The sequence below is a fragment of the Engraulis encrasicolus genome, chromosome 19 (assembly GCF_034702125.1).
Source record: "Engraulis encrasicolus isolate BLACKSEA-1 chromosome 19, IST_EnEncr_1.0, whole genome shotgun sequence".
Classification (NCBI taxonomy): Eukaryota; Metazoa; Chordata; class Actinopteri; order Clupeiformes; family Engraulidae; genus Engraulis; species Engraulis encrasicolus.
This window is the reverse complement of record NC_085875.1, coordinates 52,335,980-52,363,668: the sequence shown is the minus strand read 5'-3', so window position 1 is coordinate 52,363,668 and position 27,689 is coordinate 52,335,980. Positions and strand designations below refer to the sequence as shown.

Sequence of the window (27,689 nt, the reverse complement as noted above, 5' to 3'; positions counted from 1 at the left end):
ATATTTAAAGGTACACTGTGCAGGAAATGGCCAAAAAAGGTACTGCAACTATGCTGCTTATTGAAACTGGGCTGCCTATTTCCAAATTTGATCTTTTCATGAAAATTTACAAAGTAATAAACAAATATTTTCATTTCATTTCATTTCAGAGTCATTTTTGCAGCTAAAATGGCTATTTTTGGAAATTCAAAATGGCAGACCATGGAGAAGATCCCCCTTTTCATGTATGAAAAGTGCAATTTTTCCAGTCATAATGAATACTTAGAATTTGATGGTGGTGGTAAGTATTCATGAAAAAGGTAACATTAGTGAATGGGCAGCATGAATTCTGGAAATAAACAACTAAAAATCCCACACAGTGTTCCTTTAAGTATAATTGTATTACTTTTCATGGCTACAAACCTGCCCACACCTTGTAAAAAGGGCTGTTCAAGGGCAGACATCATCATTTCAATTGACTTCAAATAAAATAAAATCACTGATGGAATTGAATAATCACTGTGACGTGGAAGAACATATTGAAGTGGTTCTACATATATGCACATAGTGAGTGTAACACAATATTTACTATTATTCTCTGATTGCTCAAAATGTGTAACGCATCTTCGTCACCACCGTCAGATTTTTTTTTAAAAAGACAATAAAATCAGGTATTGTCATTGCTGAGGACCCCTTTTCAAACCTTTAGCTCTACTGCATACTTCACCATCACTGCAGCTCCTGTAAGTTTACCATTTTCTCCTCAATTTGTTCATTTGTTTGGACACTGGTATTGTCCCAACCATAAACTGTCAACACCGTCGGAGGTTTTAATAGTATTATATTACATTAATGTTAATATAAACTTTTTTCAGAAGAGGTATGAAGCACCCAAGAAACAGAGCGAAAATGAAATGTTATAGCAGTGCAAATTTTACCTCCAAGCTAGCAGTTAACATTGAGACCTATGACACCAGTTAGCCACCAGCTGGTCTCATAGGACTCAATATTAACTGCTAGCATGGAGGTAAAATTTGCACTGCCATACTCAGAGAACGGTTTAAAGTATAGGATAACGGTAAAACTCTATTATCTTACTCAATGAGAGGTGTAAATTAAGCTTATTTCCAAAAATGGGACAGTATCACTTTAATGATACACCTCTATATTTTGGATTTGAACAACTTAGAACCTCTTTCTGTCTCATTCTCAAGAATCAGTGACCTACTTCCTAGACATTCTAGCTGAGGGAGAAAAAACACACGCACAAACACTGTACGCACACATATATAAAGTCTTTATGCAAGACGTCATTGACGCGAGAGTGCTACTTATTTTGTTAAATGTAGGTAATTATGAGGCCACTGTCACCACCCTCAGATTACTGTCACCACCGGCAATTCTTAAGTCACCACTGTAAGAAGGACTTTTGGATATTTTAAATGAATGTGCTTACAACATTTTTCTTAGGAGTTATTGAATTATTATGAGCAAATGGAAGCCTACACGAATATTTGTGAAATAACAAAAAAATGTTTGTTCTATTTAGGCGTAAAGTAAGCACTGTATGACTGTACATATTTTAAAATTAGTGAAACAGTATTAAAATAGAACAAAAGTGATTTTTTTTACATTCAAAGGCATATGTGTGAGCCAAAAAATACACATAATGACTTAAAAACTTCAGATATATACGCAACCAAATTAACCCTCTACTGCATGGGGTTGCCATATGGCAACCATAAACTTTTTCCAGTTTTTCAAATAGAGGGTGCACTATTACCTGTTGATTTATACTTATTTGTGATGAGACAACCTTTTACTTTGAAACCAAAAAAACTTTTCAGGTCACATGATTAAGAAATAAACACAGGAAGCCCTTTTTCATCACCTACTTTGGTGTGTGGAGGTCATCGCGCAAGGCCTCCATAAACCAAGGTATTACTAACATTTCAGCCCAAAATATTGTTATAAAAAAATACAAACACTATCTGGAATATGTAAACTGTTATTTTTCATCATTAAAACAACTTCAGAAGCAAAGGTTTTTTTGTAAAATGGTAAAATGTTATGGTTGCCAAATGGCAACTTCATGCAGTTATGGTACAACATTTTTGGCCATTCACCCCAATCAACTGGAATGACTTAGAATTAGATTAGTATGAGGCTATTTTTTACAGATATTTCTTATAATTTTTATGCCAAATTAATCATTTGTACTTTTATTTGTAATTTCAGACATGCTTGATGTGAAAATGCATTGCAAATGTTTGCAAATAGGTGTAAACAACCTTTTCCAAAGCTTTTATGTAAATGTGTGTACATGTCTATGGGCCAAATTGTAGACCATATTTTGCTATTTCACCAAAAATATTTTCACCAAATACTAAAAATATGTATTTTTAATTATGTAATTTAATGAGTTTTTTTTTTAATTTTAACATTTGGAAAGTAAAATATTGAAGATTTATCAAGGGAAAATTCTCTTTTTAAGGAAAATCCTGATTTTACACAAGATTCCACGACTGCATGAAGTTGCCATATGGCAACCATTAGTTAAAAGCTTAATTAAAATTAATGGTCTCTACTTCTTGCGCAAACTAAAGAAGGCAAGTGCTACACCCTCCATCATGACAACATTCTACAGAGGAACCATAGAGAGCGTCGTGTCCAGCTGCATCACAGTGTGGGGAGGAAGCTGCACGGAGAAAAACAGGAAGACACTCCAGCGTGTTGTGAACACAGCGAAGAAGATCGTTGGAGTACCACTCCCCTCCCTGCAGGACATTTACACCGCACGCCTCACCCGGAAAGCACTGATGATCATCAAAGACACAAGCCACCCAGCACACAAACTGTTCAGCCTCCTGCCCTCTGGAAAGAGGTACAGGCGCCTCTGTTCCCGTACCACCAGGCTTGCAAGCAGCTCGATGCACCAAGCAATCAAGATACTGAACACTCAACCCACTCTCCCTCCACTGTCAGCCTCTAGCCAGCCAGGCCACTGACAACCCCCCCCCTCCCCCTCATCCCCATCACCATATCTGCGACTGAACATTCCACCTGCACTACTACATCTGTGACTGAACTTTCAACCTGCACTAACTCAAAATACACACACACACACACACACACACACGCACACGCACACGCACACGCACACGCACACGCACACGCACACTGCACTTTCTGCACTAAACCCAAACATACACACACTGACACACAACTCATATACACACACACACACACACAAACGCACACCGCACTTTCTACCTGCACTAAACACACACACACACACACACGCACGCACGCACGCACGCACGCACGCACGCACACACATTTTTTTTCTTCAAATGCTACCATTACTATGTCAGAACGCTACAAAGGACTTTTAGAAAAAAAGCACAACAAAATACCTCCTCTTAATGTATGTTCTCTACAAGTCTTCTTTTGTCCAGTCCTGCACTTTAAATGTCTGTATGAGCACTGTCTATGTCCATACTGTCTTATGTGCATGTATGAGTACTGTCTATGTCTATACTGTCTATGTCCTTACCTAGATTAGTCTATGTCTGCATGGGAAAGCAAGAAACTTAATTTCAAATTCTTTGTATGACCAGTGCATGTAAAGAAATTGACAATAAAACCAACTTGACTTGACTTGACTTGAAAAAATAAAATAAAAAATAAAAAAATTAAACATTTTCTTTGGAAATCTATTATTTAACTCATTTAAACACTAAAAAAGCACTGAAACATGTTTTACTCTATTAAAATAATAATTCATGCAGTAGAGGGTTAATACCATTTTAATTGCTTTTAATTGTGTCTGACGGTGTTGACAAAAATAAGGCATGGTCGGAGAAAAGACTGATTTCTGAAAAAAAAAAATGGGGAGATTGGCCTTGTGCATTTCTGAAAAGCCAAGACCTTAGTTTTTGAGTATATATCATATCGTTTTATAATTCAGTTAGGTTTTTTTCTTTCAACACTACAACCTGTTTTAGCCCCTTTCTCAAGAATCAGTGATACATGTATGTTTTTGACTTTGTATTGGTATTCAACAATCTCGGCTTTACCTTTTCCTCTGGCAGTCCTGTCACTGTGTCTTGGTCTCGAAGGCCAAAAGAAGTCTGCGATCAACACCAGCAACTGCAAATATGAGAGAGAGAGAGCGAGAGAGAGAGAGAGAGAGAGAGAGAGAGAGAGAGAGAGAGATAAGAGAGATGAGAGATGAGAATGTACAAGCCTGTGATGCAAACCTCCAACTTTACTGTACTTTTCCAAGCGAGAGAGAAGAGAAAAAAGAAGGCAGATAATGTAACTCGTCAGAGCAGCCACCCCCATTATCCCCATAAGCGCAGCAGACAGACCGATTCACATCACCTCCTGTTGTATAATACAGTATTGTATAATACTACGGTGACTGTGAGGCTTTAAGGCTATAGGAGGGCTGCGGTGCGATTGCACAGATGAGAAAAAGACAGCTTATATTAGCTCTGCTGTCATCATTACAAGGGACTGTATGCAGCTTTCTGGTGTGCATTCGATTTGAATCGTTTCAGTTTGATTCTACGATGCATTGCAATGCATTACATTTCTACTGTCACATTTCCACTGAAAACAAGGTAAATTTGTCATCCGTCATGAGGCAGTTCAAGCAGTCAGATACTGAATAACATTTAATGACTGTTGTGTATCAGTCCTGCATTTTTCAATGCTTTGAAGTGCTTTAATTAAATTTAAAGTTCAAATGCCCATAGAAGTAATTCAGTGTTTCCCATACATTGAGGAAACTATGGCGGCCCGCCATAGTTTAAATTTGGCCGCCATAGTTTCCGAAAATGTAAAAAAAAAAAAAAAAAAAATTTTTTTTTTTTTTTTACTTTTTTTTTTTTTAACGATTGCCGTTTTTGTTAAAACACGATTTGAATTACGATTTCCTTCGCAGTTTCCTCCTGAAGGAAATACATCCTATAGAGAAAATAAGTGCCTAGTCAAGTTGTTACCTCCGCCAGGAGGTTATGTGATGGCCCGAATTTGTGTGTGTTCGTCACGCTGCTAGGGTGCGCAAGGACCACTGAGGAGGAGCCCTGAGCAGCACCCACTTACTAGGCCTAACTGGCGTACCTTCACGCAGCCACACCGGGGCAGAGCATTGAAGTGAAATGCATTAGCCTACCGCAGTCAAAATCGCTATCAAAAAGCAGCCTTAGCTACAGCCTCGCAGATCGTTTAAGTTCACAATGCTGTCACAAAACATTCATATAAAATGAAGCTCAAAGAAAGGCGCGCGCGAATTGCGTTAGTCCTCGGTGATTTGCTGCTTCCCAAATCCCCGCGCACTGAAGCCATCAGTATTACAAACATTCCATAGACTAGTTCCTAGACTTCATAACGAATGAAACGCTGGAGATGCCGGGCGAACAGTGATTTTCAATACGAAATAGAGAGCAGGCTCGGGTCAGCCACAGCGCCAAGAATAACCTATCACAGGTAGGAGGAACTTCTCCAACAACTGTAGTGTCGGGGTAGGCAATGATTCCCCCAGTCGAGTCGACATGTCTCTCGCTAAGCAATTGCGTTTGCACCACAATGTTGGTGTCGATATTGCAACGATATTGCAACAGCTAGAAATTTTAGAAGTGGATTTACCTCTCAAAAGTTTGTTTAGCCTTACCAAAATAGCCCAAAACAATAACTGACACTCCACAACCATCCATGCACAGCCACTGGATAAGGGGATTCTTGCACATTTCATTCTGATTCAATAATTAAGTGAACGGCTCAAAGTAGCCACAGTGTGTTGTCTTGTTATTACAAAAAAATAGGCCTATATATATATAATAATATAATATAATAGGCCTATTACTGCGCGTTGGGGACCGCTGCACTAGGCTACTGTAGAATATGTAGGTCTACTACGGGTGTTGGCCAATGAAAATTGTGCTTTTTAATTTGTATTTTGTTTTAGATGGTAGCATGCTGCCAATCATCAACAATGTGACTATGTAGCAATGAGCTTCAAGGCTTAAGTGCAAATCACAGAAGGCATAGGCTATAGCATGAACAATCACTTTGCCAATAAAACAATCAAAGGTGAACTAAACAGACCACAGCTAGAGGACATGAAAATGATAAAAGAGACAGTAGAACTATAATTTGGTTACGACTTGACGGTTCAATTACCTGAACACAAATGCTATGTAGCCTATAGGCCTAAATGCACATCATGACTCCACTTATGTCCAAAACGAACTGAACTTCCTTGGCGGAGGTCTGCGTTCTCTGAATGTATTTCTAGTTGTAGTTAACTTCGGTTTGGGAGCAATAAAAAACCTTCAGAGAAGGGACAGTTGGGATGAGTTTACTAACACTCCCCAGGCTTTGTTTTTCAGCCCTTTTAATGGGAGGAATTTTGAAAAACTGGCCCTGTGACCAGCACCCCTCATGTAGAATGTGTACGCCTATCGGGTGTGTGGGGAAAAGGCATAGCCTATCCTCTTAGACCCTTTTTGTTTATGCGTTAACAATTTCACAGTAATCTTAAATTCTTATCTCTGCTCCTATTTTGTTTTATTATTTTTTTCATTACATAGACCCCTGCATGTGTATTATGTAGCCTTTTTTCTCAAAATATAAATGGCTGAAATGTAGGCCTAGGCCTATAGTTTCTCCATGCGCCAATGTCATACTGTACTCATTGTTTTGCCATTTTGCATTTACACTGCGCGAATAACACCCCACCAAAAAAAAGGCCCGCGTGAAAAGCCCCCCCCCCCCCCCCCCCCGACAAAAAAAATTCCGGCTGCCCCCATAGTTTCCAAAATTTCTGTGGGAAACACTGTAATTGCTGCATCAATTATGGCATATGCCATATCGATTATTGAATTGTCCTGCCCCGCGTTGCAATGTATTGCTAAATCGATTATTTTTGACGCCACTACTTTCTAGAAGTAGAAATATGTATTGGCATTATAAGTAAGCAGTTACTAAATAATTTATGGAGTTATGTAAACCTTTAACCAGTGTTTTCCACTGTTTTCATAAACATAGTCCAAAAAAGTTTTTAATAAGTCTGCGACACCCTGTAGTATCTCCATGACTCCCTTAGAGGTCCCGACCCCCAGTTTGGGAACCACTGACAGACCAACATACTTCCTCCTCTGCCACTGTATACACTACATGAGTACCAATGTACAGTGTACTTCTAGTTAGCTACGGAAACGGCCGACAACTCATACATTTGGCGTTTGATGCATGCAAATAGTATGCAAAGCTACAAAACTGCACCTCAGACACAACAAAAGAAGTAACTGTATCCCACGGAAATAAAGTTATTCTCATTTGCCTAGGAAAGTATCATTCCAATTACGACCATATTTTGCAGGTTGTGCTTGGTGCAAAATCACATTATACATGTGTAATACAGCACTTACAATATAATATATAGCAGTGACGTAATGCGTGTGTGTGTGTGTGTGTGTGTGTGTGTGTGTGTGTGTGTGTGTGTGTGTGTGTGTGTGTGTGTGTGTGTGTGTGTGTGTGTGTGTGTGTGTGTGTGTTCTGACAGTAGGCTACAATGGTGCTGATGGAAAGTGGTGTCAGCATTAAATCAATTTGACTTCCAACAGTGTTTCCCATACATTGAGGAAACTATGGCGGCCCGCCATAGTTTAAATTTGGCCGCCATAGTTTCCCGAAAATGTAAAAAAAAAAAAAAAAAAAAATTTTTTTTTTTTACTTTTTTTTTTTTTTTACGATTGCCGTTTTTGTTAAAAACGATTTGAATTACGATTTCCTTCGCAGTTTCCTCCTGGAGGAAATACATCCTATAGAGAAAAACACAAGTGCCTAGTCAAGTTGTTACCTCCGCCAGGAGGTTATGTGATGGCCCGAATTTGTGTGTGTTCGTCACGCTGCTAGGGTGCGCAAGGACCACTGAGGAGGAGCCCTGAGCAGCACCCACTTACTAGGCCTAACTGGCGTACCTTCACGCAGCCACACCGGGGCAGAGCATTGAAGTGAAATGCATTAGCCTACCGCAGTCAAAATCGCTATCAAAAAGCAGCCTTAGCTACAGCCTCGCAGATCGTTTAAGTTCACAATGCTGTCACAAAACATTCATATAAAATGAAGCTCAAAGAAAGGCGCGCGCGAATTGCGTTAGTCCACGGTGATTTGCTGCTTCCCAAATCCCCGCGCACTGAAGCCATCAGCATTACAAACATTCCATAGACTAGTTCCTAGACTTCATAACGAATGAACGCTGGAGATGCGGCGAACAGTGATTTTCAGTACGAAATAGAGAGGCTCGGGTCAAGCCACAGCGCCAAGACCTATCACAGGTAGGAGGAACTTCTCCAACAACTGTAGTGTCGGGGTAGGCAATGATTCCCCCAGTCGAGTCGACATGTCTCTCGCTAAGCAATTGCGTTTGCACCACAATGTTGGTGTCGATATTGCAACGATATTGCAACAGCTAGAAATTTTAGAAGTGGATTTACCTCTCAAAAGTTTGTTTAGCCTTACGAAATAGCCCAAAACAATAACTGACACTCCACAACCATCCATGCACAGCCACTGGATAAGGGGATTCTTGCACATTTCATTCTGATTCAATAATTAAGTGAACGGCTCAAAGTAGCCACAGTGTGTTGTCTTGTTATTACAAAAAAATAGGCCTATATATATATATAATAATATAATATAATAGGCCTATTACTGCGCGTTGGGGACCGCTGCACTACTGTAGAATATGTAGGTCTACTACGGGTGTTGGCCAATGAAAATTGTGCTTTTTAATTTGTATTTTGTTTTAGATGGTAGCATGCTGCCAATCATCAACAATGTGACTATGTAGCAATGAGCTTCAAGGCTTAAGTGCATTTGCAAATCACAGAAGGCATAGGCTATAGCATGAACAATCACTTTGCCAATAAAACAATCAAAGGTGAACTAAACAGACCACAGCTAGAGGACATGAAAATGATAAAAGAGACAGTAGAACTATAATTTGGTTACGACTTGACGGTTCAATTACCTGAACACAAATGCTATGTAGCCTATAGGCCTAAATGCATGAAACCACATCATGACTCCACTTATGTCCAAAACGAACTGAACTTCCTTGGCGGAGGTCTGCATTCTCTGAATGCATTTCTAGTTAACTTCGGTTTGGGAGCAATAAAAAAACCTTCAGAGAAGGGACAGTTGGGATGAGTTTACTAACACTCCCCAGGCTTTGTTTTACAGCCCTTTTAATGGGAGGAATTTTGAAAAACTGGCCCTGTGACCAGCACCCCTCATGTAGAATGTGTACGCCTATCGGGTGTGTGGGGAAAAGGCATAGCCTATCCTCTTAGACCCTTTTTGTTTATCGCGTTAACAATTTCACAGTAATCTTAAATTCTTATCTCTGCTCCTATTTTGTTTTATTATTTTTTTCATTACATAGACCCCTGCATGTGTATTATGTAGCCTTTTTTCTCAAAATATAAATGGCTGAAATGTAGCCTAGGCCTATAGTTTCTCCATGCGCCAATGTCATACTGTACTCATTGTTTTGCCATTTTGTATTTACACTGCGCGAATAACACCCCCCCCCACCAAAAAAAGGCCCGCGTGAAAAGACCCCCCCCCCCCCCCCCCCCCCCCGACAACAAAAAATTCCGGCTGCCCCCATAGTTTCCAAAATTTCTGTGGGAAACACTGCTTCCAACTTCAGTCATTTTGCCAAGCATCCTTAGGGTCTACTTCAGGCTTTATACAGGCTTGTCATGATGGCAAACCTAAAGTATGCCCTGGGGACCAACATTTCTGACACAGAGAAATGCTTAACACTCTAAACAAGCAACTGCTCTGTGTGTGTGCGTATGCGTGAATGAGTGTGTGAGTGAGCGCGTGAGTGAGGCCTAGTCCCCCCACAGCAAACTGCCAGGCGTTTTTTGCTGAGTGGAATATCGCACTGGGGACGTGGTCACCAATACTCACCGGGGCTAGCAACCCCTCGCGGCCCGGTAGGCTTGCACGGTATACCGGTATAAAAAAAGTACTGCAGTACCAAGGCATTTAAAACGGCGCTATACTGCGTTTGAAAACTAGGCTACTGGGATGCAACAATGTGGCACACTCACCACTTAACGTTGTGTTGTAACCACAGTGAGAGGAGCAGGAGAGGAGAATGGCTGCATCCAAAGCAAATATTTTGGCTTGGCCACAAATGAGCAATGCCTTCTAACAAACACAGATGAACTAGTTTGCAAAATGAATTTTATGCATGGGAACCCAGACCTGCACACTGAGTGGATGACATAACTGGGGGACATAACTAGCATGCTGTTAAGATTTTTTTCAAGGTTCAATTGGGGCCGGGGTAGTTTGGCTACCTTTTCATCACCTTGTTAATAAAACAAGATGTAATCGGCCGTTTGGTAGTATATTATTTGTGTTGTGCACCAAATAACATGGCCAGTTACGGCAACAGCTTCTTAAATCACTCCAAACTGAATAGCGATTAGCGTTACCGATTGCTTAGCACTTTTATTTGTAAGTAACTTTAACTTTCAGTTGGAATAGTATAATGCTGTACTGTATGCATAATTAGCTCAAGTCACATTATTTTGATTGTTTTGTGAATCCATCTTGTAAAATTGCCTCTTTCGGCTGTAGCAAGTTAGCTAAACATGCTAGGTTACGACACAAATAGCTCATTCACTCTCTGCAGGGAGGCACATACAGAAGAGGTGCCTTTCATCCCTGTGTGTGTGCGAGAGAGAGGCTCTTCTGATTGGACAGCGCAAGTTTCACATTAACCCCTGAAGTGCCGGGGAACAGCAAGTAGTTGCTATATTGAGTTGGGTTTTGGTGAAATTCTAGGCTACCATAAAAGCAGTGAAAACAAGCAAATATGCGAGAAATAATTCACTACATATTCACCAACAGTCCATATTGAACATTTGAATTTAAAGTAACTTACTATGATGTGATTTGTGTTATCCAAATAAATATCCACTCATGTTCTTGTATTTTGTGTCATTTTAACAAAAATGATTGGATGGCATTATTAAAAAATGCTGCCGTTTCAGTCAGTGCAGTAGACTATTATGATAGTGTTATATTGAGATTGGCGTGATTTGTACCGGGGGCTGGAAAAATACTGCATTACAGGACATAGAAACGTTGCACTACTCCCCCCCCCCCCTTGTTTTTTGTACCGCAAAGTACCAAAATATATATTGGTACCGTTACCGGTACCAATATATTGTTATCGTGACAATACTACGGCCCGTCAGCGTCTTGCGGCAGACAGACTGCAGACTCTGCGAGATAGCAAACAGCGAACGATCGTTTGCACACATTACTCACTCAATACTCACAACAGTGTCTACATGGCTTAAATGCTATTGTGTCTTGGTCCTAGATAACATTTAACCCCATTATACCGTTATACAAGTACAAGAAGTAGTCTAATATAAGCTTGTGGCTGCCTAGTTCTGGTAAAATGTTAGCTTACCCGGCTATCTTAAAACAGAGTGATCTAATGACAATGTGGGGTAACCTATTTGTGTCAACTAAGTTTGTGGTGCATTTGTACATCAATCCGTGGTAGTCATGACATTTATAAGCATTTAGGCCATTTAAATTAAGACAAAACTGTGATGTTGGAAGTCAAACAAATCAACGCCATGTTTTTCAGAACATTTTGCTACCCACACCCCATCTGATTGAGCCACAAGACCGTGAAGAGAGAGAATGTGAGTTTGTGTGTTTGTGTGTGTGTGTGTGTGTGTGTGTGTGTGTGTGTGTGTGTGTGTGTGTGTGCTATTCCACTTACCAGTCCCAGAAGCAGGCCAGTGAACAAGGTTACCAGGGCGAAGATGATGTAGGATCCCCACACTGGGATCCCCAGGCTGTCAGTCAGGTACGTGTGGATTTGCTGAGGAGAATGGTAAGCACACACACACTCAGCGGCATGCATACATAGCAGCAGTCACTTTAAAAAGAGATCTTATTCAGGCTCTGAAGTCGCAACGTATCAGTCCATCTTATTAACTGCTTTTTAACTTGATCAAGCAGTGTGCATTTGGAATCCTTGGCAAGACTTAAACAGCTATAACTTGAATAGATGTGAGTATATGTATAGAATAGATGTGAGTATATGTATTGTATGTGAATGTCTGAGGATGTTTATGTGTCTATCAGTGTTGCCAGATGTGTCTGACCAATTCCCGCCCAAAAGGCTCTCGAAAACCGCCAAAATGCGCTAAATTCCGCCCAAATTCAGCAAATTACATTGACTTCTATGGGCCCAAAACGGCTTAAAAAAACGCCAAATGGACAATTTTTCCCGTTTTTGCCCGCCGACGCTCATCCCAAGTAGCCCAATTGGGCGGGCACCCGTCTAATCTGGCAACACTGGTGTCTATGTGTGAAAATGGTGTCTATATGTTTAGCAAATGAGATGTGTACTACAAGATCTAACCTGATGGAGCTGAACAGTCTGATGTGAAACCAAATGAAGAGCTCTTTTCCAAAACGCTATATACACCATTTTTTAATTTTGGCATTTTAATATTGGAATTGACTGTTAAGAAGTCCTATAATCTATATGTGAATTCTTGCCATTCAAATGTTTTCAGAACATACTTTTTAAACCTCTATAAAATGAATTTTGCAATGCAATTCAATGGAGAGCCCAATACAAAAATGTCAATTTCCCAACATTCTATAAAATGGATATATCTCATTTTGGAAAAGAGCTCTTCAAATATCCCTAAGGGACAATAAAGAATCTAATCTAACTTGAGTTAAGTTTCACCATCTTGAAGTGACTCCTTTCCTTGAGCCAAAGTGCACCTGCTTAGGAAAAAAAGTGAAGCAGCACTCCTTAATGACCAGCACTCCTCAGTGAACAGTTGTTTTAGAATCAGAGATTTTATTCGACCTGAAATGTATCATTCAGTAAGAATAAAAATAAAGGAGACAGGCCAATACTCCTAGTTGTGTGTGCTTTATTGCCCTTCAGACGTTCCTGTTTTAACCTTCTTCAGTGTCGGGCCAACTGAAGTCTGAAACGTCTGACTGTCAATAAAGTACACGCAACTAGGGGTGCTGTCCTCTCTCCTTTATTTATTCAGCCTGAAGGAAAATCAAGCTAGCATGGGTACATGGGTGCAAACTTTGTATTAAAAATATATATTCCGCAAATCTCTGTGCATCTGTGTTACTTATCTTTATCACAACAACATAAACTGAGAGTTTTAAAAGGAGATTTTATTCATCCTGATGGACGATCACGTTAGGATGCGTACATGGGGTGCAAACTCTGTATTTAAAAATATATATATTCAACAAATCTCTGACTTATCTTTATCACATTGCAAACTCAGCATCAACATCACCTCTTAACATATTGCATAAACAACCTAAATTACCATACACATTTTGATCACAAAAGGGCATCGGACCTATTCACTATTATTCGCTATTCACGTCAGAAGATGTGCAGGTTTTGATTGACATAGCCTACCCATCTGCGAAACGATGAGAGTACACTTTTTCCAGGCTTGTTGGTTGGCAATTAGCATAGGCATAATTGCAACAAAACAAGTCTGACTGGCGGACAACAGATGCGTCCGTCTATGCCAGTTCCAACCTTTTTTCCCCAAACGTTGGCGGCCCTAGAGTGCAGTACCACCCAGAAGAGTGGAGTCTCTCGTAATACCCTTGAAACATCTCTGGTGTGTTTGAGTCAACGATGCGCACGCATTCATGAGGACGTCGATTCTGAATGGGTCAATTGCCAATGGAAACTCCAAATAACGTGGCAGGCAGCGAAATGGCGAGACAAGGTTTTTCTTTGTTGCAATTTATAATAAGCCTACCATGCTTGGATTTGGAAAAGAACCATACGATTTCAAATTTCAAATAGATCAAGTACATTACTTTACCAGACATTGTTGCCTATTTATCAACCTTAAGTAGCCTATCACACCATTTCAGCATCATGTGCATGTGGGAAAGATAGGCTAAACATTGACAAATAATAAATAAATAAAACCGTAAAACCTGAGCGCAACGGAAAGCACCTGTGCGGTCAACACGCCCGCCAGCAAATGAATGAACGAATGAACCTCCCTTGCGATATGTCCGAGAACATCAATAACACACCGTATGTCAAATGGTGCATTTGTCTACTTGTAGTCCGAGCACCATGTTTCAGTGCGCAGCGCACACTGACTACTCACTGAAACTAGTGGCAAAATGTTTGCAAACTCGCTGGGAATATTCAAAGGCTCGTGCATACAGACTTCTGTGCACAAGTTAATGGACTGGAGAAAATTGGAGGGACATGTGAATGTTGTAGGAAGTTGAGGCCTGTCAACGGGTCCATGCCGTGGGGTTATCGCGTTATGCAACGCAAACGCCCCTCTATCTAGCACGAACATCTGTGTCAAAAACTCCCTGCTCCAAATCGATCATTTCCGTTTCTGACAAACCAAATAGCTGAGCACAACGTTACACTATCATACACAACATGATGAAGTCCTCCTCACGTTTGACATCCTCATGGGCCGAAGTGTCTCATAAGGGGGTAAAGACCGTGAACATAGTGACACACTTCATAGCAGTGTTGGCGTGCTGTGGAGACAGAACGAAGTTGCCTCCCACTTTCCAAACGCAAAACAATGCCGAAAATTGAATGCCCCCCTCAGTTGTCTCACAATGCAATCAGCTGCGTAGCCTTGCCAGTTTGGTAACATATCATAGACATTTGGCTTGGCATTCGCTCCAGGCCAAAAAGTCAACTCTGCCGCCTTGTGGACACATGAGGGAACAATTAAAAGAATGCGTTTCAGACGGACGGACGAACGGCGGACGGACAGACAGACATACCGTCTTATAGAGATGCTGGACGTATCTAAAAACCTGCATTTTATCTAAGGCGGCGGTAATGTACAATGAGTAGCTGTTTGGTGTGGCTACAGCCTGTGAAATGCACCAGGCACCACGTTGAAGCCTACCAATTTGGGTGGATGTGCAAGCTCTACAAATAGTGCAAGCTACAAAAATGTTTCAAACTGCACTTGTCCTAGTCCATGCTCCCTGTGCAAAGACTGAGCTGATTATGCTGCCTGTCATGCAATTTCTAAACCTTTCACGTAAAACAACAAATTGCACACTGCAGACACCACTTTATAAACCATCCAACAACAAAGCCACAAGCCTTACCATCAAAACGATAAGCCTGATTCACAGTCTTGGCATGGGAACATTACAAAACAACTTTATAAGCAGCCTTTCACTAACCACTTGTTGGTATGTGCATGCATGCGAAAGATTAACAGTCGAGGGACGATATTCCAGTGTTTCCCATACATTAAGGAAACTATGGCGCACCGCCATAGTTTAAATTTGGCCGCCATAGTTTCGAAAATGTAAAAAAATAATATATATATATAAATATATATATATATATATATATTTTTTATTTTTTTTAACTTTTTTTTTTTTAAACGATTTGAAAAACGATTTCCTTCGCATTTTCCTCCTGGAGTAACTACATCCTATAGAGAAAACCATGAGTGCTTGAAAGACAGAGGGATCAAAAGCCTAGTCAAGTTGTTTTAGTTGTTGTTGGGAGCAATAAAAAAAACTTTGAGAGAAGGGACAGTTGGGATGAGTTTACTGACACTCCCCAGGCTTTGTTTTACAGTTGTATGATAATGAGTTAGGCAACAGGCCTTCGTTGACACAGCAGAGGAGACATCAGGCTGCATATAGAAATGAATGTGTAATGAATGTGTATAGACATAAATGTGTAATATGTTGTTCAGCCCTTTTACCCTTTTATGTGAGGAATTTTGAAAAACAGGCCCTGTGACCAACACCCCTCATGTAGAATGTGTACGCCTATTTGTGTTGGGGAAAAGGTATAGCCTACTCTCTTAGACCATATTTGTCTTTGCGTTAACAATTTCACAGTGCTCCTAAATTCTTATCTGTGCTCCTATTTCTTTTTTTTACGCCGCATGAAACACCTCGTGAAATACCCCCCCAACAAAAAAATATCCGCTGCCCCCATAGTTTCCAAAAATTCTGTGGGAAACACTGTATTCCCATGTACGAAGCAATTATCTTCTCTTAAACAGCCATGGTAAACTATTGAAAACATTACTACAATAGGGTCATTTCACGTGAAATCAGACACTTTGGGACCCGACCGACCCGGATTTCAATCATACTTGGTGTGCCTTTTTAGTAGCAAGGTAGCACCCCAGAACTGCATTGGTTTGAATCTGACACTAATATTAAGGGAGAAACAGACTAGGAAAGGGTCACATGTGAGGGTAGGACACTATACATTCAGCCTTGAATATATCAGTCAGTGTTAGTCACAAAAAGATGCCTGTGGTGTTGTTTGAAAGCTCTTTTCTGGCTCTACATATTACATAATCAGCTTGGAATACAACAACTCTCAGAATATGAATTATGATCAATTGAAAAATTAAAAATTGAATATCTAAAAAAGCTATATTTTAAAATGGCCAGTTCCTTGTCCAAACGTAGCCGGCAATGTCATTAGCAACAGCTCAAATGCTGGTGTTTGGTTCTTTATTCATTTCAGAGAGAATTTGACTCACAAATATGGCATCATACAGACCACTTACTAATAATATGGTAATACCATAGTAGCATCACATGACAAAACAAAAACAAAACAAAAATGGTCAGTGTCCATGGTCCCAGGTTTCAGAAACTAAGGCAGATGTCCATTTATACACACCAAATGATGATATGTGAATGTTTGAACATTCCTTCTCTGTGTACCTGTGCCATCCTCCCTTTACCGTACTTTAAAGAGATAATCAATGGCTACACTCTCATTTTGTACTCTACCAGTGCATTTGAAGCAGCAGCTGTGTCTTTTGTAGATAATGTATAAGTATGTCCCGTTGCAGTTACAGGTTCCACTACCAGAAGCACATCCTGATGATCCATGACAAGTCTATCTGGTCTGAAGGGAAAAGTGAAGGATGGAGATGTTCCATGAGGATGCAGGAAGTTCAGTTTCACCTCTCCAGTGCTCGGCATACATTCCTCAACACATGCTAGCCACCAGTTGCCATCATATACAGCTACAACATACCCTTTGATGCTTGAAAATGTAACACATTCCTTCACTGAGCTCACTCTTTCAACTCTGCCTTCTCTGAATGCTGAAAATGGCCTAACTTCCACTGTGTTCATTGACAATGGGCAGAAGCTGTGTAGTTTTTGAGTACCTGGAATTGTTCTTGCAGATTCAAACCTTTTCAACAGGTTCTCAGCTTCATGATGGTACATCTCTGTTGTGGCAAACTGGCAATGAATGTTCTTGACATTATCCTTGACAAAACAGTTGGTATGGCGTTACAATTTAATTGTCAATAGGATGTTGCAGACTTGCTCGTGCAGCAAGCCATTTAACTGTCCCTCCAACGCCATCACATGGACCTTTGCCATGTGATGTGGCAAAAAAGTGCCACTCTGCAGGTATGTGAAAATCTGCCTCGTGGTGGCACAAATTTGTTATGTTTTTAAGGTTCTTATATTGTGCAGCACAACCATCAGAAAAATATATGATCTTCTTTGGACGTTCTATCATTGATGAAGTGTCATTGAGGAACTGAATTAGGAGCTTCTGAAACAGATGTACAGCAATTGTATCATGAATGTTGCAGTCTGAAATAACAAAACAGATTTTTTTTCCAGTTTCAACTGATCTTGGTAGTAGCATACAAATGGATGGATTGTGGCCTGCACTGGTTATTCCAGTGAAATTATTGAATAGCATCTTGAATTACAAAACTATAGTTTTCTGCAAAATCTGCTACCACTAAAAACTTTCCTGGTTCAAGGGAGTCAGTCAAGGATAATGTCAAGAACATCCATTGCCAGTTTGCCACAACAGAGATGTATCATCATGAAGCTGAGAACCTGTTGAAAAGGTTTGAATCTGCAAGAACTATTCCAGGTACTCAAAAACTACACAGCTTCTGCCCATTGTCAATGGACACAGTGGAAGTTAGGCCATTTTCAGCATTCAGAGAAGGCAGAGTTGAAAGGGTGAGCTCAGTAAAGGAATGTGTTACATTTTCAAGCATCAAAGGGTATGTTGTAGCTGTATATGATGGCAACTGGTGGCTAGCATGTGTTGAGGAATGTATGCCGAGCACTGGAGAGGTGAAACTGAACTTCCTGCATCCTCATGGACCATCTCCATCCTTCACTTTTCCCTTCAGACCAGATAGACTTGTCATGGATCATCAGGATGTGCTTCTGGTAGTGGAACCTGTAACTGCAACGGGACGTACTTATACATTATCTACAAAAGACACAGCTGCTGCTTCAAATGCACTGGTAGAGTACAAAATGAGAGTGTAGCCATTGATTATCTCTTTAAAGTACGGTAAAGGGAGGATGGCACAGGTACACAGAGAAGGAATGTTCAAACATTCACATATCATCATTTGGTGTGTATAAATGGACATCTGCCTTAGTTTCTGAAACCTGGGACCATGGACACTGACCATTTTTGTTTTGTTTTTGTTTTGTCATGTGATGCTACTATGGTATTACCATATTATTAGTAAGTGGTCTGTATGATGCCATATTTGTGAGTCAAATTCTCTCTGAAATGAATAACGAACCAAACACCAGCATTTGAGGTGTTGCTCATGACATTGCCGGCTACGTTTGGACAAGGAACTGGCCATTTTAAAATATAGCTTTTTTAGATATTCAATTTTTGATTTTTCAATTGATCATAACTCATATTCTGAGAGTTGTTGTATTCCAAGCTGATTGTGTAATGTAGAGCCAGAAAAGAGCTTTCAAACAACACCACAGGCATCTTTTTGTGACTAACACTGACTGATATATTCAAGGCTGAATGTATAGTGTCCTACCCTCACATGTGAACCTTTCCTAGTCTGTTTCTCCCTTAATATTAGTGTCAGATTCAAACCAATGCAGTTCTGGGGTGCTACCTTGCTACTAAAAAGGCACACCAAGTATGATTGAAATCCGGGTCGGTCGGGTCCCAAAGTGTCTGATTTCACGTGAAATGACCCAATATTACTAACCATGTAACAGCATCTAGTGATGCTAACCTTGTAGTATATCGCACTGGCGCTTTGATTTGAAAACAAGTGCAAGTCTCGTTACGGTTCTGAAATTACGTTAAGTTTTATTGCCTGAGGAGAAATGTTGATCATTTCAGAGTAATATAAAGTGGCGGAGTTTGCAATTGATCAGATTACGGGCTGATATTGACCTAAAACAATTACGCTAATTGTGGCGCCCCCCAGTAGCCGATTCTCACAAAAATCCATATGCAGCCTCTGGCTATAGTAAAGATGATGGCCCAGTTCCAAATGAAATGCAGTGGCTCGATGACTCCCCTCCTACATAAGCAGGTCTCTGATCAGATATGTGAAGTTTGTTGATGAGGCGGTCATTACGAACAGCACTAACGAGTGCTCTGCCCTGTGCATTTGGTGTTACGACGATTCTATGGCGGGAGTTACGTTCATCACGTTAGTGCTTAGCTTACGTAGGCTATCTTAGCTTACGTTCCTGTCTTCGCCACCAACTTTCATTGACTCCTGTTTGAAGACGGTTCAATTGATCGTTCCTGTCATTTTTATGCCTTGACACAAAGTCTGTGACAATTGGACAAAAATTGTGGGTGGGGCGTCATTTTATTATACTTTACAAAATGAAAAATTGACGAAAAACTTTCAGAGGTCCAATTTTTTTTCATAGCCATTGGATTCGGCTTGGTCCACCAATTACGTTTATACCATTATGGTTGTGATACATGTGGGCGTTGCCGACATATGAGCCAACTTCCTGTTTGGCCTCTTCAATATGGCCAAAATACATTTTTGCCAATTGTGGCGCCCTCTAGTGGCCAATTTTCACTCTATCTAATTTGACCTCCAGGGGTAATGTCATCATGGGTGCATCCCAATATGTGACCTTGCCTCCTCCACTTGTGCTTGTCTCCTCGCCCCGCCTCCTGGCCCCTCCTCCGTGGAGAAAACGATAAAGTTTCCCAGCTGTCAGCCTAGCCACAACAACTTTTGAGGGACTGTTTTTCATTCACCATAACAATTGCAAATGAGAAAAAGACTCTACAATTGAGCTTTTGCAAGATATTGAAATAAAATGCTGTTGTCAGTGATGTCATCATGACGAGAAGCGAGTGGAGGAGGCAAGTGGAGGAGGCAAGGTCCCATATTAAGATTCTCTCACTGTGTATCCAATTTGGTTGTGATCCGATAAGTCATTACTGAGATATGAGCTAATTTACGTTTGGAACAGGCCAAAGGATTCTAGGGATACCAAGTTTTTGAAAATCGGACCTACGGATCAACAGTTACAATTTCCCTGTTGGTGGCGCTAGAGAGTACAAGCACCTATCTACGGGCCGAGACAAACAATTGTAATTTGAACGGACTCTCTATCTCAAACGGTGTGGATTATTAAGTACATTGAAGAAAAAATTCCATTCCAGATTCTGTCGGTTAACAATATGCTTGCCTAGGACAAGCATATTAACCATCTGAGGTCTAAGGCTTTTCAGAGGCTTTTAGGCTGCTTGCACCACCCTAACATTTTCAAGTACTTTCATTTCATCTATATATATTGAGGTTTCTAATGGTGTGACTTATATGTTTCAATGACAAAAACTCACAGAGTTACAGATTTGTTTTTGGAGACACATTGCCCTCTGAGGGGCACTCGGACCTCAGAGGCTTAATAAATGGTCGAATAACAATACTATGCTTGCTGCGTAGCAAGCATACTAATGACCCACCGCATTTCACAAAGAAAGTTTCATTACCAACTTTTCAGTGGTAACACATTATTGTAGCATGTTACTTTACAATGCGTTACACCCAACAATGGATGTGGATTATTGAAATGACTATCTCCTTATGTGATTTGACTGAGGCTCAGAAGGACACAACATCTCAAGTACATCTTCATATGAGTTAATTAAGAGGGATTCCAAGGAACTCCACTTCTTGCATACTGTATATATGGCAGGCTTGTACGAAATTCCGAATGGAAAGAATTTCAATTCAAAGTAATGCCATAATACGAACACTAGGTGGTGGTGTTGTATATACTTTCAAAGGGTGGTGTAGATTAAATTAAAAGAAATTCAAAGTAATGGCACCAACTAGTGTTCATATTATGGCATTATTTTGAATTGAAATTCTTTCCATTCGGAATTTCGTACAAGCCTGGTATATGGGTCAATATACGTTTCAGTAGTAACACACGTCAGGGTCATGCATCCACAGGTAATGCCAATATTGTATGTATCGACTAAATGATTTTTGTTTGTTTTTAGATTACCTAAGATGCATATTCATTGCAGTACATTAATTTCCAATGTATTTACATACCAATGTATGGGCATTATCTGTGGTTGTACCATCTGACGTCTGAGCCCCCCAAAAATGTCATCGACCCATATACGCCTAAACACATTCTGTTAAGATAGGAGGGGAAAAATGGCTCATCACTTAGACGGGACTCACCCTGATCCATACGGAGAGTCGAAAGAGAGCTGCCATGCCTGACATCCTGGGCAGGACGACATCAGTGGTAGTGACGAGAATGGCCATGTTAAAAAAAAAGAAAATAAAAGACTTTACATCAGCGGTCCCCAAACTTTTTTCTCTGGGGGCCACATTATCGTTCCTGATTGTGATCAGGGGCCGGGATCAATCATGTGGGCTGTATACTAGGTCAATACCTATTATAGCCATAATTTCTAGCACAAAATAGGTCATCATTACAAGTGATTTGCAAAAGAAGTGAGTACTTCACATGTTTTTCAATTTGAGATACCACAGGTATTCCTTTTAATTTCTAATAACCATGTAAAAATAAGGTTAGAAAAATATGGTGATTGACAGTTTATGAGTGATACAATAGAAATGGCAGGCCTATCTATATTATGTGGAGCTGCATGCATGCTGCTGGTGTGTGAGGGCTTTTATCATTGATTACATCATGAAGTTAAAAATGTATTGCTCTACGAATAGCAAATATGTCACCATCTCTCATTGAACTCCATTGATTTTCATTGTGTTGCTTTCCATGATTACAATGACCCTAAACATACACCTAAGGCCAAAGTTGATTTTCTGGAGAGGTGAGAGTGATTCAGTATGACACCCGATCTGCGTATTTGAAGTGTTTTGAAGTGACTTATCTGCTCATTTTCACATTATGTTCGATAGGCGACAAAACTTTTGTCTTGTGAAAATCCGCCCTCTCTGTGTTCATTAAAGGGTCAATCTTTCTTTGGTGCATGAAATTTATTTTTGTACATTCATTTTCATTCGAGAGGGTTGTAGCTTTCATATGAGTGACTTCTGAAGCCAAGTGATTAATTGAAAGTCAGATTATTAGCTGTTATTCCAAACAGATGGGAGTGTACAAAAATGTATGTCCTGCTCCAAAGGAAGAATAACAGTTTAATGAACACAAAAAGGGCAATTTTTGACAAGACAATAATGCAAAAATAAGCACTTCAAATACACAGATCAGGTGTCATACTTAATCACTGAATCACTCTAACCTCTTCAGAAAATCAACTTTGGCCTTAGGTGTATGTTTAGAGTCATTGTAAGTATGGAAAGCAACACAATGAAAAACAAGGAAGGTCAATGAGTATTGGTAACATATTCGCTATTCGTAGGGCAATACATCTACATATTTATGATAAAATCAATGAAAAAAGCCTTCAAACACCAGCAGCACGCATGCAGCCCCACAGAAGAGCTGTATCTCTACCATGTTTCACTTTAGGCACCATGTATTTTTCTTCGTAATCTTCATCTCCAACACCTTTCAATTTTGATGCCATCAGTTCTAAAATGATTGATCTTGGGATCATGACTTCAGAGTGCGAGTCCCATTAGCCTTCATTTTTGTCAGAATTAGGCCTGATAAACTCTTGGGAGACTTTTTTGTGACTGGGCAGTGGGAGAGGCTTCTTTGGTGGATGACACCCACATATGCCATTCCTCGCCATCTGCTGCATTTTGTGTCACGGGAAATAATCACCCCAGTTCATATTTCTACTTCCTTAGATAACTGTGGTAAACTTAAATAACAACTTCCTATTACCATGCTCACTTAAAAAATCCACTTTCTTCCACTACACACAACAGTCTTGTTATCAAGTGTTGTCACTTGGGTACAAGATCGGCCAGCCCAGTCACCAGACATGAGCATCATTGATTATGTCTGCCGTAGGATGAAAGAGAAAGCATGGAAGATAAAAACATCTGGATAAACTCCAGAAGGCATGCAAGGTTGTTTTTGCTGCATTTCCAAATGACTTTGCTGAAACACATGGATACAGTCCTTCAATCATTCAAGTAATTTGGATCTTACAGCACCAATGCTTCATTTTCTGATGTTACGCAAAATATTGGTGTGTTTTGAAGTGATTTGCCACATTTAGCCACTGTGGCCCTTAGAATCCTGGGCCCAACCTATGTGGACCTACAATATCTATCCATGGCTTCTTCTTTGTCTCCTTGCTATTCTCTCTTGTTTCTGTCTCTACTTCTCCTTTTAAATCCATCTTTAAAATTGATATATTTTCCCCATTTGTGACGCACTTTGAGTTGCATGCCTTGTATGATACAGTGCTATACAAATCAAATTATTATTATTATTATTATTATTATTATTTTCTGGAGGCGACAACACTTTTTGTCAAGCCAAAATCTGCCAATTCCACACTCATTAAATGATAAATCTTTCCTCAGAGCAACACATTTATTGTTGTGCATAAAACCTTACTTTGGAGGGTTGTAGCTGTCATATGAGTGCATTCTGAAGCTAAGTGATTAATTTAAAGGTCATTAGCTGTTGTTCCAAAAACATGGATAGGCGACAAAACTTAAGCGTTTCATTACTATTTGTGCACTCGCACAAGAAATACATATCAATTGAAGGGTTATTGTTATTGGAGATGCAAAATTATGGAATGTGTATACCACAGCAACATGTACTCACTTTTTTATTAAGTAGCACTTGGAATGTCTATACCACGGCAACATGTGTTAATGACTTTGATTCCTAAACTTGGTGCAAGGACTATAATGTAGCCTTTAACAGGAGATTAGCCAGATTATCTGATGCATATTTCAGCCTCATAACGACTTGGGGTGAAGGGTTATGTTATTCACCAATCATACCTAATTAAGTGACTTCATACACACTAACATCACACTAAAAAAACACTCATGTTAGGAGTTTTTGTCTGAACATAAAGATTGGCGGTGAAAATGTCTGTAAGAAATCTACAGAGAGATCCTCTGCTTCTACAAACCTATTTAGTGCTGCAAACCTACATAGTTAAAATAACTACTTAGCACTGCTTTCCTTCCTCTTTACCGTAGGTCTAACAAGCCTGAACTCCATCAGTGATTAACTAGCATGCACAAAGCTGCTACACAGGCTGGAGATTAACTAGCATGTACAAAGTGTATGTCCATTCCAAATTTGACATTTCCATGAATATTTACTAATAATTAACTAATATTTACTAGCATGACCAAAGCACAGCAAGTTTTGCCTTTACAAATGTCTACTTCTGGAAATTCCAAATGGCGGACAATGGCAAAGATCCCCCTTTTCATGTATGGTATGAAAAGTGCAATTTCCCAGTCATAATAAATATTCCTACATAGAATATGATGGTGGTGGTCAGTATTCAGTATTCATACTATTTGTGAATGGGCAGCATGAACTCTGGAAATGAAGAGCTAAAATATTACACAGTGCACATTTAACAGGAGACAGCAATGTTTGAGGAAACTGCAAAACAAAGTAGCGCAAATTAGTGAGTGAGTAATTGAGTGAAGTCATTTACAGGAAAGCAGAGGGGGACTTCCATTCTGGCTAGGATTCCCAATGACTCCACCTAAATGCCTCCATCTACATCTGCACAAAGCTACTAAGCAGGAGACAACAAAGTTGGAAACTGTAAGAAACAAAGCAGCGTAAATAAGTAAGTGAGTAAAGTTCTTTACAGGAAAGAGGAGGGTGACTTCCACCCTGGCAAAGGCTCCACTGCCTCCCACTTCTTCTGCGAGACGTAGGCCTGGAAGTCCTCCACAGAGCGCGAAGACATGTACCTCCGGAAACTGCCATCTTTAGCACTGCGGAGGGAGGGAGACCAGGGAGACTCAATTACGCAACCAATAACAAAGAAAAACCTCAAGCGAGGCTTTCCTCACCGCTCAATGCATACAACAAAGCAAAACCTCAAGCCAGGCTTTCCTCACTGCTCAATGCAGAGATTATTGCTTACAAGATGAATGTAAATATAGGCCTAATAATGTCCATTATACCACGGCAGTCTGGAATCTCCCATTGTGACGCACTAAATTGGGTGTTGATTAACTGTCTATATATGCACACCTGAAGTAGTCCCACTATTAGGTCACTTTTCTGACCGCATAACTCCAGTGTATCAATGCACCAAGGCATGCACGTTCATAAATTACACACAAAAAAGTTGCAAGCATTATGCGCTGAATTGACACATGTTGCATCGCGCGTCTGGAAACACCAGCAATGTATAGTGAATCTGGAGCAAATCTTAGTAGGCCTAATCAAATTTCAAACATGTTTATTTCTCCCAACTGACCATCACTCTGTCAACTTTGTGATAGAGAGAGAGAGAGAGAGAGAGAGAGAGAGAGAGAGAGAGAGAGAGAGAGAGAGAGAGAGAGAGAGAGAGAGAGAGAGAGAGAGAGAGAGAGATCCCCTGCGCCATTGGACGCCCGTTTCACGTGGGCGTTCTTTCCACACGAGAGGAGATGTTTCCTGTGGTTGTAGCGTTTATCAGTTGAGAGAGTAGCGTAACTTGTGAAAAGTATGGGATATTTTCGGATCAATAGGCCTAACTATGGGAACGCAGTGGAAAATAAATCAAGGGGAGTTTCCTATGGGAGGAGGGCAGATTGACGAGGTGCCTGTTTTGATAAAGTTAATGGCGAGGCGAGGCATTTAGAATGTCGCCAAGATACGTGGGGTATTTTTTTAAATCTATTGAGATCTGTAAATTTGTAGGAATCATGCCAACTGTAGCATAATCTTGTGGGCAAGTCAGACGCGCCCATATATCGGATGGGTAGAACATTGAGGCGACTGACTTGACAACCAAATGCGATAGAATTAACGACTGGCTCTTGACTTGACAACTGAATGCGTTAGAACTAACGACGGTGTCTTGGCCATAGCAACCTTCAATTTAGAATTAGTAACGGCAGTTCGCCAGAAAGTTATGAAAATAACCTTCTTGTGGTTTTAGCCATTAAAGCATCGAAATAATTCCTCAAATTTCAGACAGTGTGGCAACCGTGGTATAAGCGGGATAATTGACTTCACGGTGTGCGTATAACAGGAAAAATAATGCACACCCAGGTGTAACTCCGCTTCGCGTCGTGGCCGCATCACCACCTAGGTGTGCATTATTTTTCCTGTTATACGCACACCGTGTCGTCAATTATCCCTTACGTAAATGATGTGCAGTGTATTACATAGGAAAGGTAGGGGTGTGCAGTGCACATACAAAAACTATAACTACAGACACTTATGATGGTAATGTAAATCATGTAGAGGCAGCTATGTATTATTGTACTGTATTATATTATATTGGAGGGGTGTAGCGACACAGGCGTAGACATTAGTATAATCAATATCCTATCATTATTGCCATTATTATTACTTTATTACCTTACTACATTACAATTAGCAGACACTTTTATCCAAAGTAATGTACAGATATTTATTTATATGGTATTGGTTACAGTCCCTGAAGCAATTTGGGTTTAGGTGTCTGGACTTCAGGTACTTGGACTTTAGGTGCCTGCACCTCAGCCATGGTCTAGGGAGAAATAAGGGTGGGATTTGAACCGGCAACCCTCTGATCGTATCTGAATACCAACGCCAAGTGCAGCGCAGTGCAGAACAGACCCAACATAAACTGTGGCACGTATGGGTGTATTACATAGGAAGGGGTGTGTGCAGTGCATAGAAAAACAATAAAAACAGACACTAAACAGTTGCTTAATGCCAGGAACTGATGAAGCTCCCTGGAGAAGGTATGAAACATATTCGCAGGTCCAAAAATATGTCCAGTTGGTTACAACTAAACTGTCAGACAAACATTAAAAGTATTTTAGAAGACATTTCAATGCTTCATTGAAATGAACTTTTCCTCAATGCAAAAGAGCGTGTTTGACTATCTCATCGCTACTAAAACAATGGACAGCTGGTAGGGCTGTAACGATATTGTATCGAATTGAGAAATCGTGATATGCAGAGTCCCTATTCTGTATCGTGATACAAGAAGACAGTATCGTGATATGCCCTTTCAAAGTTCTGTTACCATTCAGTCCAGATATTAACCACATGACATGATGTGATGGTGCTTCCAAGCTTCAAATCAATATCATTATTATCTGCAAACTTTTTTTTACATTATTAGTAATCTTTTGCAACCTATTCTATTTATAAACGATCATAAAAAAACGTGGGGTGTATCTAACCATAGCAGTGTTTCCCACAGAAATTTTGGAAACTATGGGGGCAGTCGGAGTTTATTTTGTCCG

At 40.2% G+C, this 27,689-nt stretch overlaps 1 protein-coding gene across 1 annotated transcript in view; it reads right to left on the bottom strand.

The window, feature by feature from the left end:
• tmx4 (thioredoxin-related transmembrane protein 4) overlaps positions 1 to 27,689 on the bottom strand; it is a 37,306-nt gene that overhangs the window by 4,204 nt on the left and 5,413 nt on the right. The window contains exons 4-7 of the mRNA XM_063184680.1: positions 25,101 to 25,229; positions 21,582 to 21,627; positions 11,816 to 11,917; positions 4,059 to 4,131 (exon numbers count right to left, since the gene is read on the bottom strand). Of these exons, the coding sequence (XP_063040750.1) occupies positions 4,059 to 4,131; positions 11,816 to 11,917; positions 21,582 to 21,627; positions 25,101 to 25,229 (350 nt within the window). The remainder of the gene's footprint in view (positions 1 to 4,058; positions 4,132 to 11,815; positions 11,918 to 21,581; positions 21,628 to 25,100; positions 25,230 to 27,689) is intronic.